General features: G+C 44.0%; 1 protein-coding gene across 2 annotated transcripts; it reads left to right on the forward strand.

Annotated features, from left to right (window-relative positions):
- Positions 1-468: 468 nt before the first annotated feature.
- LOC148428377 (uncharacterized) lies at positions 469-20,423 on the forward strand. Of its 2 annotated transcripts, XM_088408480.1 has the most exons (17): positions 469-610; positions 2,080-2,196; positions 2,687-2,761; positions 3,139-3,312; positions 3,377-3,534; positions 3,990-4,181; positions 4,949-5,426; positions 6,811-6,976; positions 8,641-8,752; positions 11,216-11,306; positions 12,052-12,138; positions 14,050-14,202; positions 16,049-16,178; positions 16,252-16,284; positions 16,352-16,449; positions 17,115-17,198; positions 19,910-20,423. In XM_088408480.1, the coding sequence occupies exons 1-17, from the start codon at positions 554-556 to the stop codon at positions 20,009-20,011; spliced, it is 2,307 nt and encodes a 768-aa protein (XP_088264606.1). In that variant the 5' UTR covers positions 469-553; the 3' UTR covers positions 20,012-20,423. The 2 variants fall into 2 exon arrangements, with proteins under 2 accessions (XP_088264606.1, XP_088264607.1); XM_088408481.1 differs by lacking the exons at positions 16,252-16,284; positions 16,352-16,449; positions 17,115-17,198; positions 19,910-20,423 and having other exon boundaries at positions 15,953-16,056.
- Positions 20,424-20,466: the final 43 nt, after the last annotated feature.

Here is a 20,466-nt window from a genome sequence, read left to right on the forward strand (position 1 = left end):
TGGGGCATTACTTGTAAAAGTACCTTTTTTTTTTTGGATTGATTATCAATAGCAGATTTAGCATTTCACAAAATCATCCAGCAGGCCGGATTAAATCTCCTTGCGGACCGGAGATCCCGCCCACGGGCCATACGTTTGACACCCCTGCCCAAACACATGTCAAGTAAATAAATTCATCCCAAGCTGCTTGGTGTAATACATTTATAATTGATACATTGCCTTTAATGTATTTGGATTGATGATTTTTTATTTTTACTATCCCGCTTCTCCAGCTTCCCCATTTCAAACTTCCCTCTTAGGTGCCATTTCCCAGCCGAATGATTTTGTCACTGCGCTGCAGCGTGTCGCTGTTTGACACGGCTTTACTCGCGCACATGTGCAGGCGTGCGCTCCCCGAGGAGAAAGTTGAAAGGTGGGGCCTTAACAGGCCTGACATACCTACAGGGAGGCGGAGCCTGAGATAAAAGTGGGCGGAGAACTCCCACACACAAGACAATAACAGCGGCTGGATTTTTGTTTTTAGTTTAAACGTGCACCGGGTTTGAAGAGGAGAATGCCGAGTTTAGGAGGCAAGAAGAAGGACAACGTCTCCAGAATGGACTTGCCGCAGGTAAGAAATGTGGCCGTGCGTTGGGACAAGAAGGATCACGTCAAGCGGCGACTTGTCCACGGTCCCATCGGGCCACCACTAGCAAGGCACACTTTGCTTCCCTTTACACAAGGATTTGACCTTTACAACTTCCTCACGTTTAGCCCGTGCTACTGCGCTCACTGACAATCATCTAAAGTGCATTTGTTGTCGCGGTTCCTCTTGAAAAGCAAGGTGCGCCGGTGGTTAACGTGTCTGCCTCACAGTTCTGAGGTTGAAGGTTTGAATCTGGCGTTCACATCTGTAGACGGCGAGGCAGTGATGCATTCTTTCTGAATAAACCTGCAAACTGACAGCCGGTGCATTAGGGCCAAAAAAAAAGGGAATATATTTACACTGCGGTTCTCCAGACAGGATTTTATTTACGGTATGCTGCCTTGATCAGGGGCAAGTTTTGGAGGAGATTCGTCAATATTATGTAGAGAATTCAAATGTTAAATGTAGTTTCCTGGTCCGGACATTGGAACATCTTGTCAATGCAGATATACAATGTGAGTAAAATCAGGGCTGTCAAACTCATTTTAGCTCATGGGTCCCATAGAAGTGGCCAATATACTTAGCGTGCATGTTTTTGCGGACCCCCGACATACGAAATTCATTGGTTCCGGAGTTGGTATCGTAAGGCGAAATCGTCGTATGGCGGACAATCGAAACCTATGCTAGTTAGTTAATGTGGTGACATAGTTGACAGTACTTGAAAACTCACAACGAAGATGTTATGACATCATGTCTACTCTGGAAGCGCAAGACTGAATTTTGATAATACAAAAAGGAGCGAAGCTTATTGGCCCAGTTGGCGGCCACGCCCATTGTGAATCTCTTCGGGCCGATCGATGGATTTTAGCTGCACTGAGCAGTAGTAGCACGATGAAGCTAGATGCTAATGCTCACGAGAATGTTATCAAGTCCGTTTTTTCACAATGCGGGCTGGATGAAAGCTCCTTGCGGGCCGGATCCGGCCCGCGGGCCGTATGTTTGACACCACTGATCTGTGTGCTCTCTTGCTGTTAAAACAGAAGAGGCTTAGCATAGCTTGTCTGTCACCTGTAACCCTGATTTTTTAAGGGTGCGACTTAGAGTAAATCAAGATTTTGTTTTCCCAATGTGTTTGTATGCTTCATACCAGCGTTTATCAATCAACAAAATTGTGGACAGTGGCGCTTTACCCGGAGGACGCATTTGGAAGCAAAATGTGCTTTTTAAGGAGTGCAGTGAAGCGCAAAAAAAATAAATGACATCATAAAACAGTGCTGTAGCGTCCCGTTTTGGACACTGAGTGGCACCCAGCTAATGACACATGACAGAAGGTGTTGAAAATGAAGACATCATGACGTCATCCGTACATAATGCGCTAACTGCCGAGATGCAAATAAAGTCAATCTCGAAAGAAATAGAAGAACAAAGCCGAATGTGCGGGAATGATTTTTCAGCTGAGCAACGAGATGCAGCTGAGCATCATGAACAAGGTCAAGACGGGAGAGTTGTCCATCGACGATGCTCTGGACCTGGCCAGGAAGGACCACAAGTGTCAGAGTGCCCCCGATGAGGTCAGAGCGTTTTGGCGCGGAAAATTCAACGCGCTCGCACAGGCTTCGCGCCAAATGCTGGCGTGCCACGCCCACTTTTTTGTTTGCAGATATGACCGCTACGATACAAGGAAAATCAGCACAAAATGAATTTAGAAGCACTGTTTATGACACTGATGATTGAAGGTGGTTTGTTAAGGTCGTGGCGCATGCTTGACTGTGCAAGTACCAAGAATTTTTTTTAACGACTAGCATCACACTTCGAGAATCACAATTAGTCAAATGCTTTAAAAAAAAAATATTGCCCCAAAATTTGGCATACGCGTGTCATCATACAGTCAAGATTCATTTCAATTCACCCTATCAGACATTTCGTAATTGATTAGTTCCAGTGGAAAAAAATCTATGAAATCTAACTTATTAAATAAATGATGATTTTTGCAGACGTTTTGATTAATATGCTTTTTTTCCCCAAGTTCGGTATTTATTATTATCGTGGTTTTCGACACAGGAGGAGCCTCCCTCACAATACAACTTCAGCGTTCACAAGCATGGACGCTACAGGTGGAAAAAACGGGTTCTTCAGGTATCCATCCATCCAGTTATTACACATATAAATCCATCCATCCGTCAGTCCATCAATCCATCATATGCATTAATCGTCTATCCATCCAGCTGTTAGCCATATCCGTCCAGATATCCATCATCCAGTTATTTGCCATATCCATGCCATATCCATCCATCCATCATATGCTTCAATCATCTATCCATCCATTTGTTAGCCATATGCATCCAGGCATCCATCATCCGTCCGTCCGTCCATCATATGCTTCAATCGTCTATCCATCCAGTTATTTTCAATATCCATTCATCCATTTGTCTATCCATCCAGTTGTTAGCCATATCCATCCGGCCATCCCTCATCACCACACCCACGGAAAGCATTTCCCTCTCTCCACGCAGATGGATTTCACCACCAAAATGCTGTGCACAATCGAGAAAGGCATCATCAAGCGGCAAATCCCCTTCGTTCTGGTCAAGAGCTGTGACGACGGGGTGGCTTCCAGATTCTCAATTTCCTTCAAGGGCCGCCACGATTACGAACTGGAGGCCACTTCGGTGGAGGACAAGCACAAGGTTCCATTTGAAGACAAAGGACAAGGAATGTCACCTTTGTGACCTTGCGCTTCTTTTGCTCCAGATAATGCAGCTCGTTAACCGGATCATTTACACAAACATCTACAGTCGCGCCGAGGGGGGCGGCGCGGACGCGCGGCAGCAGCCGCGGGTGGCGCCGACCCTCAAGGAGGGCGTCCTGATGCTGCACAGAGGCGGACTGGCGTCATTCCGATGGCTCAAGTACAAACATTTGCTTTCGCCGGCTTCCGGAATCAAGGGGTCTCACAAACCACAAATATCCATCCATATACATCAAAATATGTGCTTGTATAACTTTTTTTCAAGAAGTACGGCAAAGCGCAAAGAAAAGAAAACTCATTTTGAACACTGGGTGACACCCACGTAATGACATACATGACAGAAAAAGTTAAAAACGCATTGAATACGGCAGTGCTGGGCGCTAAATAAAACGGATTTGAAAAGAAATACAAGACTGATTGTTTCTAGAACAAGGAGCAAAGCCAAATGTCTGGTAATGGCCCAGTTGGTGACCCCCGCCTAATGTGAATCTTTTCGGGCCGGATTAAGAGATTTGGTCCGTTGACCATACGTTTGACATCCCTTATTTCAGAGCACAATAAACACTTAAAAAAAACATACAAATACAAAATGAATTTCCTTCGCTGTCCTTCCAGATACGAGGTCCAGCTGCACCCCGGCCAGCTGACGCTGGTGCCCCTCGGTCGCCGAAGCGACGGCGAGGGCCAACCCGCGCCCTCGCCGACGCCCGCGAGCCTCGTCATCCATCTGTCGGACGGCGACACCAGCGTCCGGAAACCTCACAGTGCTGATACCTTCACCCTCGTCACTCGCAAAAATCAATACCAGTGAGTGGAAGTCTCCGTCTCATAAATTCATCTTTTTAAAATAATGAGACACCGAGCAGGGGCGTCAAACTCCTTTAAGCTTGCGGCCCGCGTGGAGGAAAATCTGGGCCGGACCGATAAAATCAGGGTGTACGTTTAATTAACTTTAAAACAACAACTTTGAATCTGTTGTTTTTTTAACCCCTGGGTGTCCGGGGATTTTTCACTAGCCTGGCCGGGGGGAGCTAATCCTACCTTTATTGACTAAAATTATAAACATGTGATAAAAGTGACTACACTGTAAATTTATGAAATTGAAACATATGTCGAAAATTGACAATATTTCCTATTTTGACTGGCAGTAAACGAGCCTGACATCGGCTAAATTCGACACCTATAGTGTGTACCTCTCGACTTCCCGTTTGCAAGCGTTCAGAAGGAACGGCATTTTGAAAGTCGTCGTGTTTTCACGAGCTATGCAATGCTTTTGCCTCCTAGTGTTTATTTTTTGTATGATTTTCCTTTCATATCACACATCAAAAAGCCCGAGTTGGGTCAGCATTTTCCGCAGGGGTCAATGCTGTTTAACATAAAACAAGTACAACGTCACTATTAATCATAAAATGTTAACAATACTATTTATGATCAAACATTTCAGGTTTTTCATTTATTAAAAAAATCAGCTCATTTTTATACTTCGCAAAATCATAATTTTTCTCTCCTACCATTGTTCCAAAATATTAAACACGGTTTCGAGAAGGACATTGTGACTTACGGGTTTCTCCCAGTTTCAGAGTGCCGCCATCGTGTGAGCCACTTCCCGGCGCCGCTCAGACGGAGCGGGACGCTTGGGTCCGGGCCGTGGGCCAGTTGTGTTCGGACTGGAAAAGAAAGTCCGCGAGCGAGCACGTGTTGCTCGGCGGCCGGAGCCTCCGACCCGTCGGCGTAGCGGAAGACGATGACGGGTCGCCCGGCCGCACCCCTGGCGCGGATGCTTATGAGGATCGACGTTCGGATGGGGAAACCAGCCCTAATTCTCCCTGGGCGGTTTCGGACGTCCCGGCGCAGACCGCCCGCGATCCCAGCCCGTCCCGCCCCGGCCCGCCACCCTCTGGCGCGGAGCCTCGGAACCGCCCGGCGGGCACGCCGGAAGTTCCCTCTGCCGCAAATATCCCACTGCCGCCACCTCTACCCCTCGAGTCCCCGATCGGTCCGAGAAAGAACCGCACCAAGGCTTTCCACTGGGACCTGGTGGGACCTGACAAGGTACCGCTTGATTACCTCCATTGCACACCAATCGCTTGATTGAATAGCCTCTTTTAGAGCAAAATGCTAAGAAATTCGCTGTTGCTTCTAGCAGGGCTTCCTGGTCTGAGGTTCTCAAGTGTGACCCAGGAGTTTCCGTTAACACCCATCAACAGTGGGAGAGATGGTTTATTCAAATCGGACTGATGACTTGTAGCAGAGCAAATTAAAAACTGCACTACCCCTCCCGTCCAGCAAGTGGTGCTAACTAAAGTTTAATGAGGAAAAAAGTGTATGAACAAAAGATGCATTACGGCACACTGCATGATATTTGAACCAAATTAGCTTTTTCTGTATTTATATTCATCTCTGTTAGCTTCATACTAATACATTGACACAACTTAATTCCTCAAATATAAGACGCATCTGTGTAGAAGATGTACCCTTAATTTTTAGGTCAAATTTTCTATATAAGGCGCACCGACACTTTGGCAACAATGTAAAAACTACAGCAAAATACAATAGATTACATCTTCCTAAACATTTCGTTTTTTTTCTTCTATTCATATCCCTAAATTAAGTATATATCTGTTGCGCGTTAAGTGAGTTTCAGAATGAGTGAGCAGCCACTAAACGCCTCGTTGGTGTTAACTTTAAATGCGCTCTAAGCAGTTTTCCTTTTTCCTCGCAAAATAACTAGTTGATTTTACCATCAATTTTATACTGTAAATGTATGTATATGCCAAAAGACCACAAAAAACACACGAGTCAAATGGAATACCATTCCGTGTTCTCCAACCGGTGCGCTCTAAATCAAGTGAAGACGTAACTTTGACATGATCCTGTCCATTTTAGTAATAATCCTGTGCGAGAACGAAGATGGACTCGCACTAGGGTTCAGTCTGCTCACTTCTTTTGTTGAAAACGATGTCATAATATCCTCAGCTAACACGAGCTGCTGTTAGCTGCAACTGCCAACTGACGTCCCACTCAAGGTCGCCCTGTTACGGTAGTTATTGTAAGTAAGAATACGGTCGGTACAAAAATGCACACCTGTGCGACAAAACTCGGCTTATGTGACTGACGGATCGATCGTCCTTTAATGGTGTCCGATGAAATAAACAGAAATCAAACGTTTATAAAACTCATCCATACTTTTGGCTCTTTTAAAGGGTTTTATGGGCTCGGAAGGGATTCCCAAGTAAAATGTGTTTCTACTTACGAAAAATTCACGTTACGAAATGACTTCCGGAGCGAATTAATTTTGTGACTAGAGCTAACAATGTACAACCAAGAACTTTTGGTTCCTGCGCTCTGAAAAAACGTTGGCGTCATAAGCTACGATGGCTCAGTCTTGATGGTCTTATTTGCCGACCTGGTCTGCAAATTGCTTATTTCTCTGCAGATCGCAAAATCGTTCTGGGGCAAAGGAAGCCCGAGAAGGGTGGAAGTGGACACCGGGCGTTTGTACATGCACTTTTCTGTGAAAAACGCCGGGTCCGTTGTTGCAGTACCGGAGCCCGGCAGTACGCAACACATCATGCTCAACCAGAAGATTGCACACAATTTCAGTGAGTGACCACATATCATTAGCAAGATTGCCATATATTGATGCTTTCAAGTGATTTTTTTCAGCTTCACACTAACCTGTATACACCCTGTCAAAAGCAAACATTTGTTGTAGGTTGATTTCATTGCTTTTTTCCTTTTGTTAATGTTAAAAATGTCAAAGTATATTTCAAGATTTTGCTCAACTCACATCTGTTACAAGCGTTATTGAAAATAGTTATTGAAAATTGCGCTTAATCGTGGAAAAAAATTGTGATTAATTAATTACAAAATGTAATTTCATGATAGTCCTCATTTCTATTGATATACTTACATAAATCGCTTTTTAATGGACATCCACCAGACACGTAAGCCTTCAGTTTCCGATCCGAGCGTCAAAAGGCAACAAAAGTGCCCGTGCTGGTATTTATTGCTCCCGTGTCATGTGGTTGGTCGAGGTCTCGCGTGTGGACGAGGAGCAGGTGTGTTCAATTTAGCTGTCACTCGTTCTGGTCACCTAGAAGCTCAAAACTCTATTTTTGTTGTTGTTGTGTTGTCCCATTAAAGAAAGATATAATGAAAGTATATCATAAAAGTATTTCCATATATATATATATATATATATATATATATATATATATATATATATATATATATATATATATATTAGCGTGTAGATTTGCAAGTGCCTGGTGGATGAACTCAAGTATTGCACCTTTTTGCAGCAGACGCCATTCCCGATTTTGGCCTGCAGGGCGCACTGTGCCACCAGCGTGCGGAGCGAGCGAGCGAGCGTGAGGCTCCCCTCAAGTGGGCCATATTGTTTTCCCTCTTCAAAAGCTTTTCTCTTCTGATTAAGCCATGCTACGTGTCTTGTATATTTCAAGAGAGCGGTGGAGATTTCCCCTCAGAGAGACCTTTGGCGGTGGGCGGCGGCCCGCTAAACCAAATCAACGTGAACGTGCGGGCGGCGACATCATATTTATGAAATATGGATACAGGCTCCCTGTGCGATCAGGACTACCTCCGAATGTCTTTGGCAAAGGCTCGAAAACCTTGCTGGCAAGACAAGCGGAGCCCACTCGTGTCAAGGCGAAATATAGACGCGTGGGCCGGTGGTGTCGAACGTACGGCTCGGGGGCCAAAACCGTCCCGCGAGAAGATTTAATCTGGCCCGCGAAATGATTTTGTGAAGCGTTGAAAAAAATAACAAATGAGTCCTAGAAGTCCACTTCATCCATGTCCAAAAAATACAATTGAATTTTTTGCACTTCACCGTACTCCTTGAAAGAAGTTCTACAAGAACTTCATTGTATTTTTCCTTCAACTGAATATTAATTTTATTTTATGAATTCATCTATCCATTCATTCATTTATTTATTTTTTGTTCATATTATTATGTGCGCTATAAATATTTGCTTTTTTTTTTTTTTTAAACAATGTATTTACAGTTGACCGTTGCTATTATCCCAATCTTTTGTTGATGTTTATGGCCGCAAAATCGAAGAAAAACGTTTTTTTCCTCCCTTTTTGAAGATGGAAAAAAGGCTTTCAAAGAAAGTCTTTTCCCCGGCTTCCCTTTGCCGTTTCTTGGCATCCCCAACGACACGCCTAGTGTGCTTATTTGCATATTCGTTCCCAAAAAAGTCAACGGCGCTCACGCTGCGGTCTCTCCTTATTCTTGCAGACATTTTCCTCAAAAGTTTTGCGGTGCGGCCGAGCGAGCTGAAGGACAAACTCTTCGTCATTCACGAGGAGGATGGAGGCTTGTCCGATGAGCACATAGCCTCTCTGAGGAGGTAGGACTTTTTCCCGCTCGTTTGTATCTCTGTTTGAGAGAGTGATCATTTGTTGGATCCATTTGAGCCGGCTGAGAGTTATGGCTCTGAAGTCAAATAAATTTTAAATGTGATCCTCACACATTTACCTACTTTAATTAAAAAACAAACAACAACAAAAAATATGAAAACTATTTTGAACAAGACCATTTATGGAAAGTGCGACTTATAGTGCGGAAAATGCAGTACTTATTGTAAAAGATACTTTGGGTGATTAGTAGCTTAATTAGATGCATAACGCTAGCCCAGCCACTACTGCAGCTTCTATTCTATGCGCCTTATACTGTGGTGCCCATTTTATATCAAAACAGTTTTCAAATGGGCCATTCATTGAAGGTGCGTCTTGTAATCCAGTGCAACCCGTACAGCGGAAAATACGGTATATATATATATATATATATATATATATATATATATATATATATATATATATATATATATATATATATATATATATATATTTTTATATATATTTTATATATATATATTTTTTTTTACACACAAACAGCGCAGGTTTAAATAGATGTAGACAAGGCCTTAGGCTTTTTCAGCTACAGAAGTGCGCACAAACGCAGGGGCCACATCCGTCGCACCAACAGCGGGCAAGAATCGGGAGCAATCGCAACAAGCAGGTGGATGCTTCTTTTCGCATCGGGGCTTTTCGTACACAAGAGCAGATGGCAAAACCTTTTACCGGAGCAGTGCGCTAATGAAATTTTTATCCCGGGATATTTGCAGAGATGGAAACTATTGACATGCCCTCTGGAAGGTCACCGTCAAAAGTGGCTTCCTACTTGCCCGTCCAATGTACGGCGGAGTGGAAGGATTTTATTTATTCTATGAAAACATAATATATATTTTAATGCGCGCGCCTCAGGAATACAATCTTAAAAAGAAGCTCTCCCAACAGGTGCTGCAATATTAATGGCCCGTGGCGCTCCGGTGGCATGAGGCGCCCTCATGAAAAAGTCAATGCCGTCGAGTCGGCAAGCCCGGCGAATGACAGGAAAAGGAAGCGCCGCCCAATCAGCGCCGGGCGCTGAACGCTTTCCCGGCTGGAAATGTACCAGTTCGGCCTCAGGAGCAGACGCGAGACCCGATAACGCGGGGGTCCCCGACCTTTTTATCACCGCGGCCCGGTCAATGCTTGAGATCGTTCGTGAGCCGGGGGCGACATAAACATTAGCTTGCACGTTATCTGCGGTCACAAGTTCTTGGATCAACAAATACATTCGTTTTGGGCCCGTCATCATAAATGACAACACTCTGACAAAGAAAGTGCAACTCAGAGACACTCGTGGGACACATTTCACAGAGACACAACAACGTGTGTCACCTACAGTGATTGCTCTCAATTGAAGCCACGCCGTCCTTCCTCGCAACAAAATGTAACATCAACAGCTGCCAAAAAAACAAAGATCAAGCCAAACAAAGCACAAATCAATCAAGTGTGAAACTCAAGGATCAACCAAATCACTTCCAAAGCATCGGTATTTCGGGTATGGCGGTCGGGGACCCATTTGTGTCTCGGATAAGCTGCGCTGGACTAGAAGCCGCGGCTTGTAACTTATCTACGCAGAAATATAGACCTTTTGAAAAGTTTTTTTTACGAGGTTTAGGGTGAGCAACATCCTGTCTTCGATAGACCGAACATATCAGCCTGTTTAGCGCCAACATATGTTCATATGTTCATGTCACAAACTTTTATACAAGATTTTTCAATGTATACATCCTTTTCAATACTATATATATATATTTTTTTTATCGCAGTCATTGATTCACATTTTTTCTGTTTTATTCCCCAACCCGAAGACACGATCAATAAATATTAATTACTTGTAGTTATATGTTCAAAGGAGTAGGAAGACATTCACAATTGATCTAGTCCTACCCACCTATTTTTGATCGATAAAAGAAAAACAACATAATAAAAGTAAAATAATAATATAATCATGTCATAAAATATAGAAAATACAATTTTGAATAGCTTTTGGTTACTGTGGCAAGCCTGATTGTCGTCTGCTTTGTACCTGCTTTGTGCTGGTATAAATTTGACTTAATAATAGAATTATTGACGGTCAATACAAGCAAAAAAGTCTCGTTCTGGTTTGAAGTGAATTCAAATTTGCATTTGCGACATTTGTGTCCGCTAGATGGCTTTCAAAGCTTTAGAAATGCAACACGGGAAAGCGCGCGTCTCGATAGGACAAACAAGCGCATTTGCTCACTTAAGTCCAAATAAACGCCAGCAGCTCCCTTAAGAGCCGCGCAAACGGTACCAAAATAAAAAAAAAATCATTAAATTGGCGTTTAGTGATGTGAGGAACCCGCAGAAGGATTTGGAAGGCGACGATCAACAAAGGATTGGCGGAAACACCAATTTGCGGCCCGGCGGCGCTGACGGCGTCTTTTGAAATCCCACAGGTACGTCCCCACTGCGGAGGATGTGGAGATGTACAAATCCTACAAAGGACCAGTGAGTGAGCTGCATATTGTGGACCAGTACATGATGGAGGTGATTGAACACATGATTCCACTCCGCCTTCTTAGAAAATATCCACTGAACATCTGAGCTGTGAGTGTGTGTCTGCGTCTGAAGAGATGAAAAACACAAACATCCCATCCCACCGCGGCTTTCGGCGCGGGAGGCTGCACAGGGATTTAAAGAACCTGTATCATGATGTTTTAAACCTTCCGCAGTTAAATATACACAAATAACGATGCGAGCTTATCATTTTCTTAACACATGTTAGCTGGGATAGGCACCAGCAAGCCTGCAACCCTTGTGAGGATGAGCGACTCCAGAAAAAGGACGGACGGATGGATGTAAGGTTTTTTTAGAAGCCACATTTCTAACCAGGAAGTGAAAGGTCTCGTTTACCGAAGCCTCCCCTCTCGCCGCGCCCCCTTGGCGACGTCGTTCCAAAGCTCACCACCAGAACGTAACAAATTGCCCTTCGGGGTGTTTTTAAGCATGAATGGTGTGCCCCGCGATTGGCCGGCAACCAGTTGAGGGTATACCCCGTCATTTTAGTCGAATCCGTCGCTCGTTTGTTTCTGTATAAAACGACACTTGTGTCAGGCAGGGTATTGGCTTGGCCGGCCTTCCCAGGTTTTTGGGGATCATCTTTACGACCTCTGTCCGTTCTCCTCGCGAGTAAAAAGAGTCCAAGTCTCTTGTCTTCCTTCCTGGCGTTTTGCTCATGAAATGTTCAAGGTTGACGGAACCTGACAACCTGAGCACCGGCGCTGTTTTGCAGATGTGCCACATCCCGTACCTGAGCGCGCAGCTGGATCTCCTGCTGACCCTGAGAGAGCTTCCCATCGGCATGAGGGACCTGCAGCCCGTGAGTGCTTTGACCCGCGTGTGCGCCGCCATGGCGCTAACATCTAAGAATGGAGCAAAAGCTCTTTGCCCCTCCCATGAATCTTTGCAAGCACTTTAGGAGCAGGCTTGATTTGATGGAAAAGGCTCTTAATCACATCAAATTTGTTGTGTGCTCTGTAGACGCCGCAAAGAAGGCAATTTGACTTCATCGGGGAAACTTCCAAGACAAATGAATGAAGAGAGGTCCAAAGAAAACGAGCAAATATAGTTTTGAGAGGTTTTTTTGCTAAAGCGGGGATCAATATTTCATCATTAGCCAGCGCGACACCCTTCCGCCGGATCTTTGTTTATTGGCTTTAGGGACTGCAGGCTGCCAAGTTATTGAAGGCGGACGGCAGCACCTCCCGGCTTTTCTGCTCCTCTTCTTCCTTCTTTACAAACTTCTCGCCATCAAGACAAACGGCGGCGCGGCAGACTCAACTCAAACTGGAAAAACGAGTTTGATTAGCGGGGTAATTTGCGTCTCGTCTTATTCCGATGCCATTTTTTTGGCTCCCGATACCTAGCTGTGCGGTATCGGTCGTTACCGAGCCGATGGCGCCCACGTTTGGATTTTTTTTTTTTAATGCTACAGAACAGCACGCTCACAATACTGCGTGAGTCAAATAGAACTTTTTTTTTGCCTACCTGGTGCGGCTAATAATAAAAGTAATCAAATTCTTGCGGAGTTTTGTCTCTCAAAGGTGAAAATGAGTGCAATTTGCACGCAATTGTATTCAGTGGTACATTTTCATACCTTGTACTCGTGCAGGTGTAATGACAACAAAGGCTTTTTATCCATCTGGACCTGCCAGAAACGGAAGTGTCGTATGTGTCGAGAAAGGAAAAAAAATTAGTGTGGCGCATGGTGATTAGCGCAATCAAATGCGTCAGAGCACCAAACGTGTGAAGCTATCCGGAAAATCGGGAATGTGAAAGTGTTGACGAGCTTTGGAATGCCTTGAACTTAACAGCGATTTAAAGTGGCCCGATTCCCAATTATTAGTATTTTTTTTGCCCCTGTTACCTATATCTGATTTTTTTTAACGGCTGCAATAGCAAGCAGCCCGAACCAACGTCCGAATCGGTCCGTGTTCACAAACAGGGGCATCAAGATGAGATTTGTTCCGTGTTAAGAATTCTTGGAGCGCTCCAGTTCATAGTTGACTTACCCGTGTTATCTTATTTTGAAATAACTGCTTGTGGTCTGGAAGGCCGCACAGTATTTCCTGTTTACAATCTCCGTTTATCATTTAGCTGAGCGATGTCAAAGGTTGCTACCTTCTTGGTGTCAAGAAAAGAACCTAGCAGACCGACCCAACGTTTGAATCCATCCTTGTTCACACGAAGATGACATCTATTTTGTGTTAAGAATTCACACAAGTGAAAGTGCTTCAGTTTAATCTTATTTTGAAAATGTATGCTAGATGTATGTTTGGTGTCCCGTCGCACCAAACGCATCCCGTAGATGTCGCCCTACCACCCAACTACGCAAACGCCATTGACTGCAACTCAAATGCCTCAATCTCAACCAAACATTATTTCTATTCCCAAATATAATATAATAATATAAGGATTTCTTCTCTTCAAAACAGCTCATTGGAAAAACCCAGAGTCCTACTTTCACTTGTTAAACCAGTTTTTCCAGAGGGATATTAGCACTTGACACAATTACATACAAAATAATCAGCCGCCCAAAAACACAGGCCTGATTATTCATCGCATTGGGTCAGATGAGGTGCTGCTCGGAATGTATTTAAAAAAAAAAACAACTGAAGACGGCCCCCAGTTATTTTGGCCTCAACACTTGCATTGAAAACATGTTTGTTGTGTTGCTGAAATGTATTCAAGCAAAAAATACCCAACTCACGCACTGGTGTTTGCCTCGCAGCTGATTGGCCAGAAGATCGCCATGTGCGGCGAGCTGAGCGGCTGCAGGTCCTTCCTTTCCGTGCTGGAGTACGTGCTGGCCATGGGCAATTACCTCAACCAGAACGCCGGAAGGGAAAAGGCCGCGGGATTCCGCCTCTCATCTTTACCTAAAGTACGACCCTTGCCGACGACCCCTTGGCAGACCTGCCCCTCCCCCTCCCAAATTAGGCCCGCATCATTAGATTTCCACATACAGAATACATTCTTTTCTTATTAATTATCAATTGGGGTCGAATTCTGGTATTTTCTACGTTACCGTATAAGACGCGCCAACATTTTGGCAACATTGTCAAAACTATAGCAAAACAGTATATATCATCTTCCTAAATTCTTTGTTTTTTCTTCTGTTCATTTCCGCATATTATACTGTGTATTTGTTGCGTGTCAAGTGTATTTCACAATTCCCACATGGTCAGTGAATGCAGCGGCGGTGTACCGTTGAATGCCGCCTCAAAATGTACACAAATTACTCTGATCAAATCGGTCATATAACCGAATAACAAATGCTATTCAAAATGTTAATTAGATGCAACTGAGTACTAATTAATCGAAAATCCTACCTAGCTAAACGCATAAAAGGCAGCACTATATAACATGCTATGAACTAATATTCGGTATGATGTTATCCACTGTCACAACAAACAAACTCATTTTGGGCATATTACAAGGAAATTACAACTTGCAGACACTCTCAATTGAAGCCACGCTGTCCTTCCTCACTACAAAATGCCATTTCAACGGCGGCCAGAGGTGGCGCCAAAAAACAAAGATCAAGCCAAACAAAGCACCAATGAATCAACTGTTAAATGATAAACATCATTATTTGGAATGCGGCCCATGCGGACCGGCGGTCGGGGACCTGGCTTTAACATACGGTACGGTAGCGTAGCGTAATTGAGCCTGCGTGGCCCGATTACAACGGCGCATAAAGAACACAAGAGCAGAACCGCAGGTTGTAAACGGAGCGAGCGACGGGGCTTAATATTTCCTCTGTGCTAGACACGCTCGGAAATTGAAATCCGCATGTGGTATTGAACATAGCCGCGTTTTGCTTAAAAGTCTAAATTGCTTCCCGCTCTCGTGGCGAGTGGACATATAGGCGCAAGCGTTCCGAATTGAATTCCAGGCTGCGCCGTGCCCAAGTGGCCCCGCCGGGAGTTTCGGAAATGTGCCTCACCAGCTTTTAATGAAGCCGAGGCCTTGCGCGCTCCTCTCGAGCGATCGGGGTGACGCTCTTCGAATGGCTGCCTGCCTATACTGCCAGACAAAGCCACTGAAGAGGATTTTGCGCTCGCCGCCCGCTTCTTGTTGGATTTGCAGAGACCGCCTACAGCGGGCCTGCCCAAACTTTGTTTTGCCCCGGGGGACCGGTGAGCTAAAAGCACGGCCGATACGGCTCCACGCCGATATTTTTCGTTTTTCTCTCGACGCAGCTCGAGTTCATTTTGACATAAATAGCAGAAGCTGCACTCCAGTCAGTTTATGATTGCGCGTACATGCAAAATGACCACAATTCATTGAAACAGTCGTAGACATCTGAACTTTTACATGATCCTCTGGGTGCGGGAAAAAGGATGGACTCGGACGTTGGCTCAGTCCGCTCGCTTATTTTATTGGCTCCACACCAAATGTGTATCTATATATACACCGTATTTTCCGCACTATAAGGCGCACCGGATTATAAGGCGCACCCCCAACTAATGACATATTTTAAAAGTTTTTCCATATATAAGGCGCACCGGATTATAAGGCGCACCCTCAATTAATGACATATTTTCAAACTTTTTCAATCACAATATAGTAATACTCAAAGTAATGACAATAATAACTCAATAACTCTAAACTCTCATGTTTGCATTGAGGGTCTCTCCTGTTTGGCCTTGGCAACTCTCGGGAACAAAAGAAGCGCGCGTACACGCAAAGGCGGCGGCGTCACGTGATCGTTTGCGACTCCGCAGCTGTCGCAGCTTCGCGGGAGGGAGCGGACGTTCACCTTGCTCCATGCCCTGGCGGAGCAGATCATGCTGCGTGAGCCGGCTTTGGCCAACTTCACCAACGAGTTGTGGCAATTCCAAGCGGTCCCAGGAGGTACAAGTTTTTCATTAAAGATGGAAGCTTATGCTTAAGTTGTAGCAAACAAGGTCTTCTACGTGTGCCTTAGCTTCGGTCAAAGGCCTAACCGCAGAAGTGGACGGTAAGTAGATAGCGTTTCATCAGCTTTCAAACGCTTCCTCGGTCTGACGCTTCGTGTTTTATGTTAGTCCTGAAAAAGGAAATGCAGAAGGTCATCCAATACGGGAAAAGCTCCAAAAAGAGAAACGTGGGGGCACACCACGCGCACTTCGGCAAAGAGCTCAAGGTAAAATGAAAACTTGAAGTTTATTATGGGCTAGGTCAGGGGTCGGCAACCTTTAGCATTCAAAGAGCCATCTTGTTTCAACAATGGGGGTCACAAATACTTTATTCCATATGAAATAAAGATCTCTTCTATATTTTTTATACTTCTCAAACAGAGGGGCGGACTCCCCGGGGGGGGATGAGCCCAAGGAAAAGGACTTGTTTTTGCCACGTGAATTGTAATTGCAATAAAATAAAGATTGCCATTGATTTTTAGGCACTTTGATGCACTTGTTTTTTTTTCAGTTTTAGACTATGTTGTAACCTGTATAGATGCTGTAATAACTAGTTAACGGTGGTTGAAAGTTGGTTTATATTACTTTTGCCATTGTTAAAATGGATACAGTTTTAGGTATACTTTATACAATTTTTATAGATAACAATCTTATTGATTGTCGGTGTGTGTGGGGGGGGCAAAATGTTCTCTCTTTCCTCGGGGGGGCATAGACTTCACTATGGGTGGGGCTTTGCAAAATACACGAGAATTCTCATCCTCTGAATGAGTTAATCCCCCTGTTTGGAAACACTGATGGATTCAGACGTTGGTTTGGTCTGCTTTCTTCTTTTAGTGAAAATAATGACCCCTAACTTCCTCAAGGAGACTTAATGATGACTTTATTCCCCCAGGTGGCGGTGGAGAAACACAACGCAGATCTTTTGGCCTTGATCAAGTCTTGTGAGGAGATGAGAAAGCTTTACGCCGGCATTTTGGTAATCCTTTTCTTCGTATCTTACAAACTTCTTTTTATTGACAACTTTATTGCTCTATTTTTCTCTAACGTCAACTTTTAACTAACTCATTTGTACTATTATCATGATAAGTGGCAGATGGAAAGCCGAGTTGTCAAATGGCTCAGCTAAAAAAAAAAACAAGACAAAAAAACAGTACAAATGTGTTGAAAGGATTACTTGGAACAACTTCATAAATCATGAAATCATTCCCGATTAGTTGATAACTTGAAAATGATGCCGAGTGAGTGAGTATACATTACGTTACAGCGGTGTCAAACACGTTGTAATAGCATTTTAAATGTGAACCTCACACATTTACCTACTTTAATTAACAAAAAAACAAATATATGAAAACTATTTTGAACAAGACCATTTATGGAAAGTGCGACTTATAATACGGTGTGTTTTATAGTGCGGAAAATGCAGTACTTATTGTAAAAGATGCTTTGGGTAATTAGTAGCTTAATTAGATGCATAACGCAAGCCCAGCCACTACTGCAGCTTCTATTCTATGCGCCTAATACTGTGGTGCCCATTTTATATGAAAACAGTTTTCAAGTGGGCCATTCGTTGAAGGCGCGTCTTGTAATCCAGTGCAACCCGTACAGCGGAAAATACGGTACTGAATGCAAAAGATACTTTGGGTAATCAGTACCTTAAATGGATGCATGACGCAAGCCCAGCCACTACTGTAGCTTCTATTCCATGCGCCTTATAATGCGGTGTGCCCTATATATGAAAACAGTTTTAAAATATTAATTGAAGGGCCAATTTATAATCCTGTGCGCCTCATAGTGCGGAAAGGTCAACATTTCTCGACAGAGGCGATAAAGGACAATTCTTCCTTAGCTATTATCTGGGTTTTTTTCCCGAGCAGCTTTCGTTCCTATTCAGATCTGTTGAAAGTCTTTGTTTTTTCCAAGCATCAAGGCAGTGAGTAAGAAAAATCCCTCACGTGTCCTCTCGCCATCTCATTTGATGCGCTCAGGGCTGAGCCATGATGCAACAGGCGCTAGGAGAGCACGCAATTGGCTTATAGGAAGGCCAAATTTGATTGCTCTCTTGCCGCAACTCCGGTGAGCGACATATATTCAGCCTCCCATGTTTCGTCTCTTTCCGTTATCTTTTTCAAATGCTCGTGGTGCTATTTTTATGAAGCGAGACAGATAGTTCAGCCTCTAGGGTAGGAAGGTTCCTTGTCCCGCCTCATCCAGCAAATGGCGTTAGGTAACAAAAAGAAAGAAAGAAAGAAAAGTACCATTATGTTATTGTTTGGTAATAACCTTAATAAAGACTTTTTTATTGGTTTTACAATTGAATAAATAAACCAATTATTTTCATGAAGCGCATCGAAAATAGCTCGGTCTGGAAAAAGACTCGTGTCATTCGATAACATGAAGCCTCATCTTCTCACAAGGGCAAAGCATACTTAATGATGAATTTGACTCGTGGAGATGTCGAATGTATAAAACATTGTGGGCGCTTGTAAGACGTTAACAGGCAAGGAAATTCGCAATGTGACGTGCTGTAAGCAAGCTTTTGCCTTGGATAAAAATACAACCATGACGTGTAGTATTGACTTAGCAGTATATACTGTAGTTGCAAAGAGTGGTGCATAAAAGGTGTCTTAAGCCCATATCCACAAATGTGTATGGAGGTTCTACTCTGCATAACCCTGGTCCCCAACCTGGTCCCTAACCTAGGAAGACATATAACACACACCTGTGTATAAGACACTCCCATAATTTTCAGGTAAATGTTTGATGTTGGCGTGTATAAGACACACTTTGGCAACAATGTCAAAACTATTGCAAAAAAGAATAAATTAAACCATATTTTCTTGTGTTTGTATCCGTAAATTTTGTATTTACTGCGCGTTAAGTTAAGAATGTTTTGAATTTCCCACATCGTGAGCGGTCAGTGGCTGTGGCGCCCGTATAAGGTGCTCTAAGCCAAGGAGTTGTTTTTCCTTCTCCTTTCGAGGCGGCTCGAGTTTGAGATTGTGTGTGTGTGTGTGTACTTGCCAAAAGACCCCAATTAATAGACGAGTCAAATGGAATACCTTTCTGTCTTCTCTAACCGGAGCACTCAGCCGTACCTTGCCATTCTTGGAGACAAAAATAACTTCCTCCCCGTTTTTCATAATATTCCTGTGTGTGAACAAGGACAGACTCGGACGTCGGTTCAGTCTGATGGCTTCTTTTCTTGAAATTAATGCCGTAGCAACCTCAGCTAACACGAGCTGCTGTGAGCTGCACTTGCTTCCCACACACGTAAGGAAGAAAGCAGCAAAGCGCTATTTCCATCTTGTTCAAATAGTTCAACCAAAAAAATGGAGAAACTGACAGCAGCACATGCACCGGCATGCGGCACATTGATTAAGCCACTTAACCCCTATCAACCTCGCAAAAGTTTGGAAATCAGTGTTGGCGACCCCTAAATGTGCAGTTGAGTATTAAGCAAGCGATCCATGTCCACGTTCAAGTAGACCAGAGAAGCCGGCGGCATGCAGCCGCACTTTATGAGGTCATTAGTGTTAAGAACAAACATGCGTCGCCCAGGTATTGCTCAACTTATTAGGCTAAACATCACTGGATAATTGGAAGCTAATTGAGCCGGCTCTAAGTGTGTGTTTGTGTGTATACGTGTGTGTGCTCTTCCAAGCATTGTGTGTGTTCTCTTTTCGCAAGGTGAAGTTTGGAGAGGCGGCTGACCAGGACTCTCAGGAGCTCTTCGGTTTCATCTGTCACTTCATTCACGACTTCAAGAAAGCCCGCGCTGACGTTATGTAGACGCGGCGGACGTCGCGATTCATCCGCCCGCTCCACAAAGCATGTCAAGCCTTTGCGTTTTCCGAACTATTAACAGCCTGTTAGTAATCGATCTTCAACCACAAACGAAGGCACTTTTGCTTAAAACTAGGCGCGCGACCTAACCACAGGGCGGAACAGTATTGTGTCGGTCATGATGTTCCTGGGAAAGGAGATAGCAGTCATTGCATGGACTGATAATGTAAGGACTTTAACCACTACATACCCCATGGTCACAAGCTGATGATTCCGTTGCTGCCGGGTGTCACTCTTAAGGCCAATCCTAATGAATAAAAGAGGGCTAGAACAGGATGTGTATCAGACAAGTAGGAGATCTGTGATGATGCACATCTCTGTCCCTCCTCCTCGTGATTAAAGAGTCCAGTCTCTTGTCTTCCTTCTTTGTGTTTTGTTTATTAAATGTTCGAGGTTGACTG

This window comes from Hippichthys cyanospilos, chromosome 2, assembly GCF_059441005.1.
Source record: "Hippichthys cyanospilos isolate Australia breed blue-spotted pipefish chromosome 2, RoL_Hcya_1.0, whole genome shotgun sequence".
Taxonomy (NCBI): domain Eukaryota; kingdom Metazoa; phylum Chordata; class Actinopteri; order Syngnathiformes; family Syngnathidae; genus Hippichthys; species Hippichthys cyanospilos.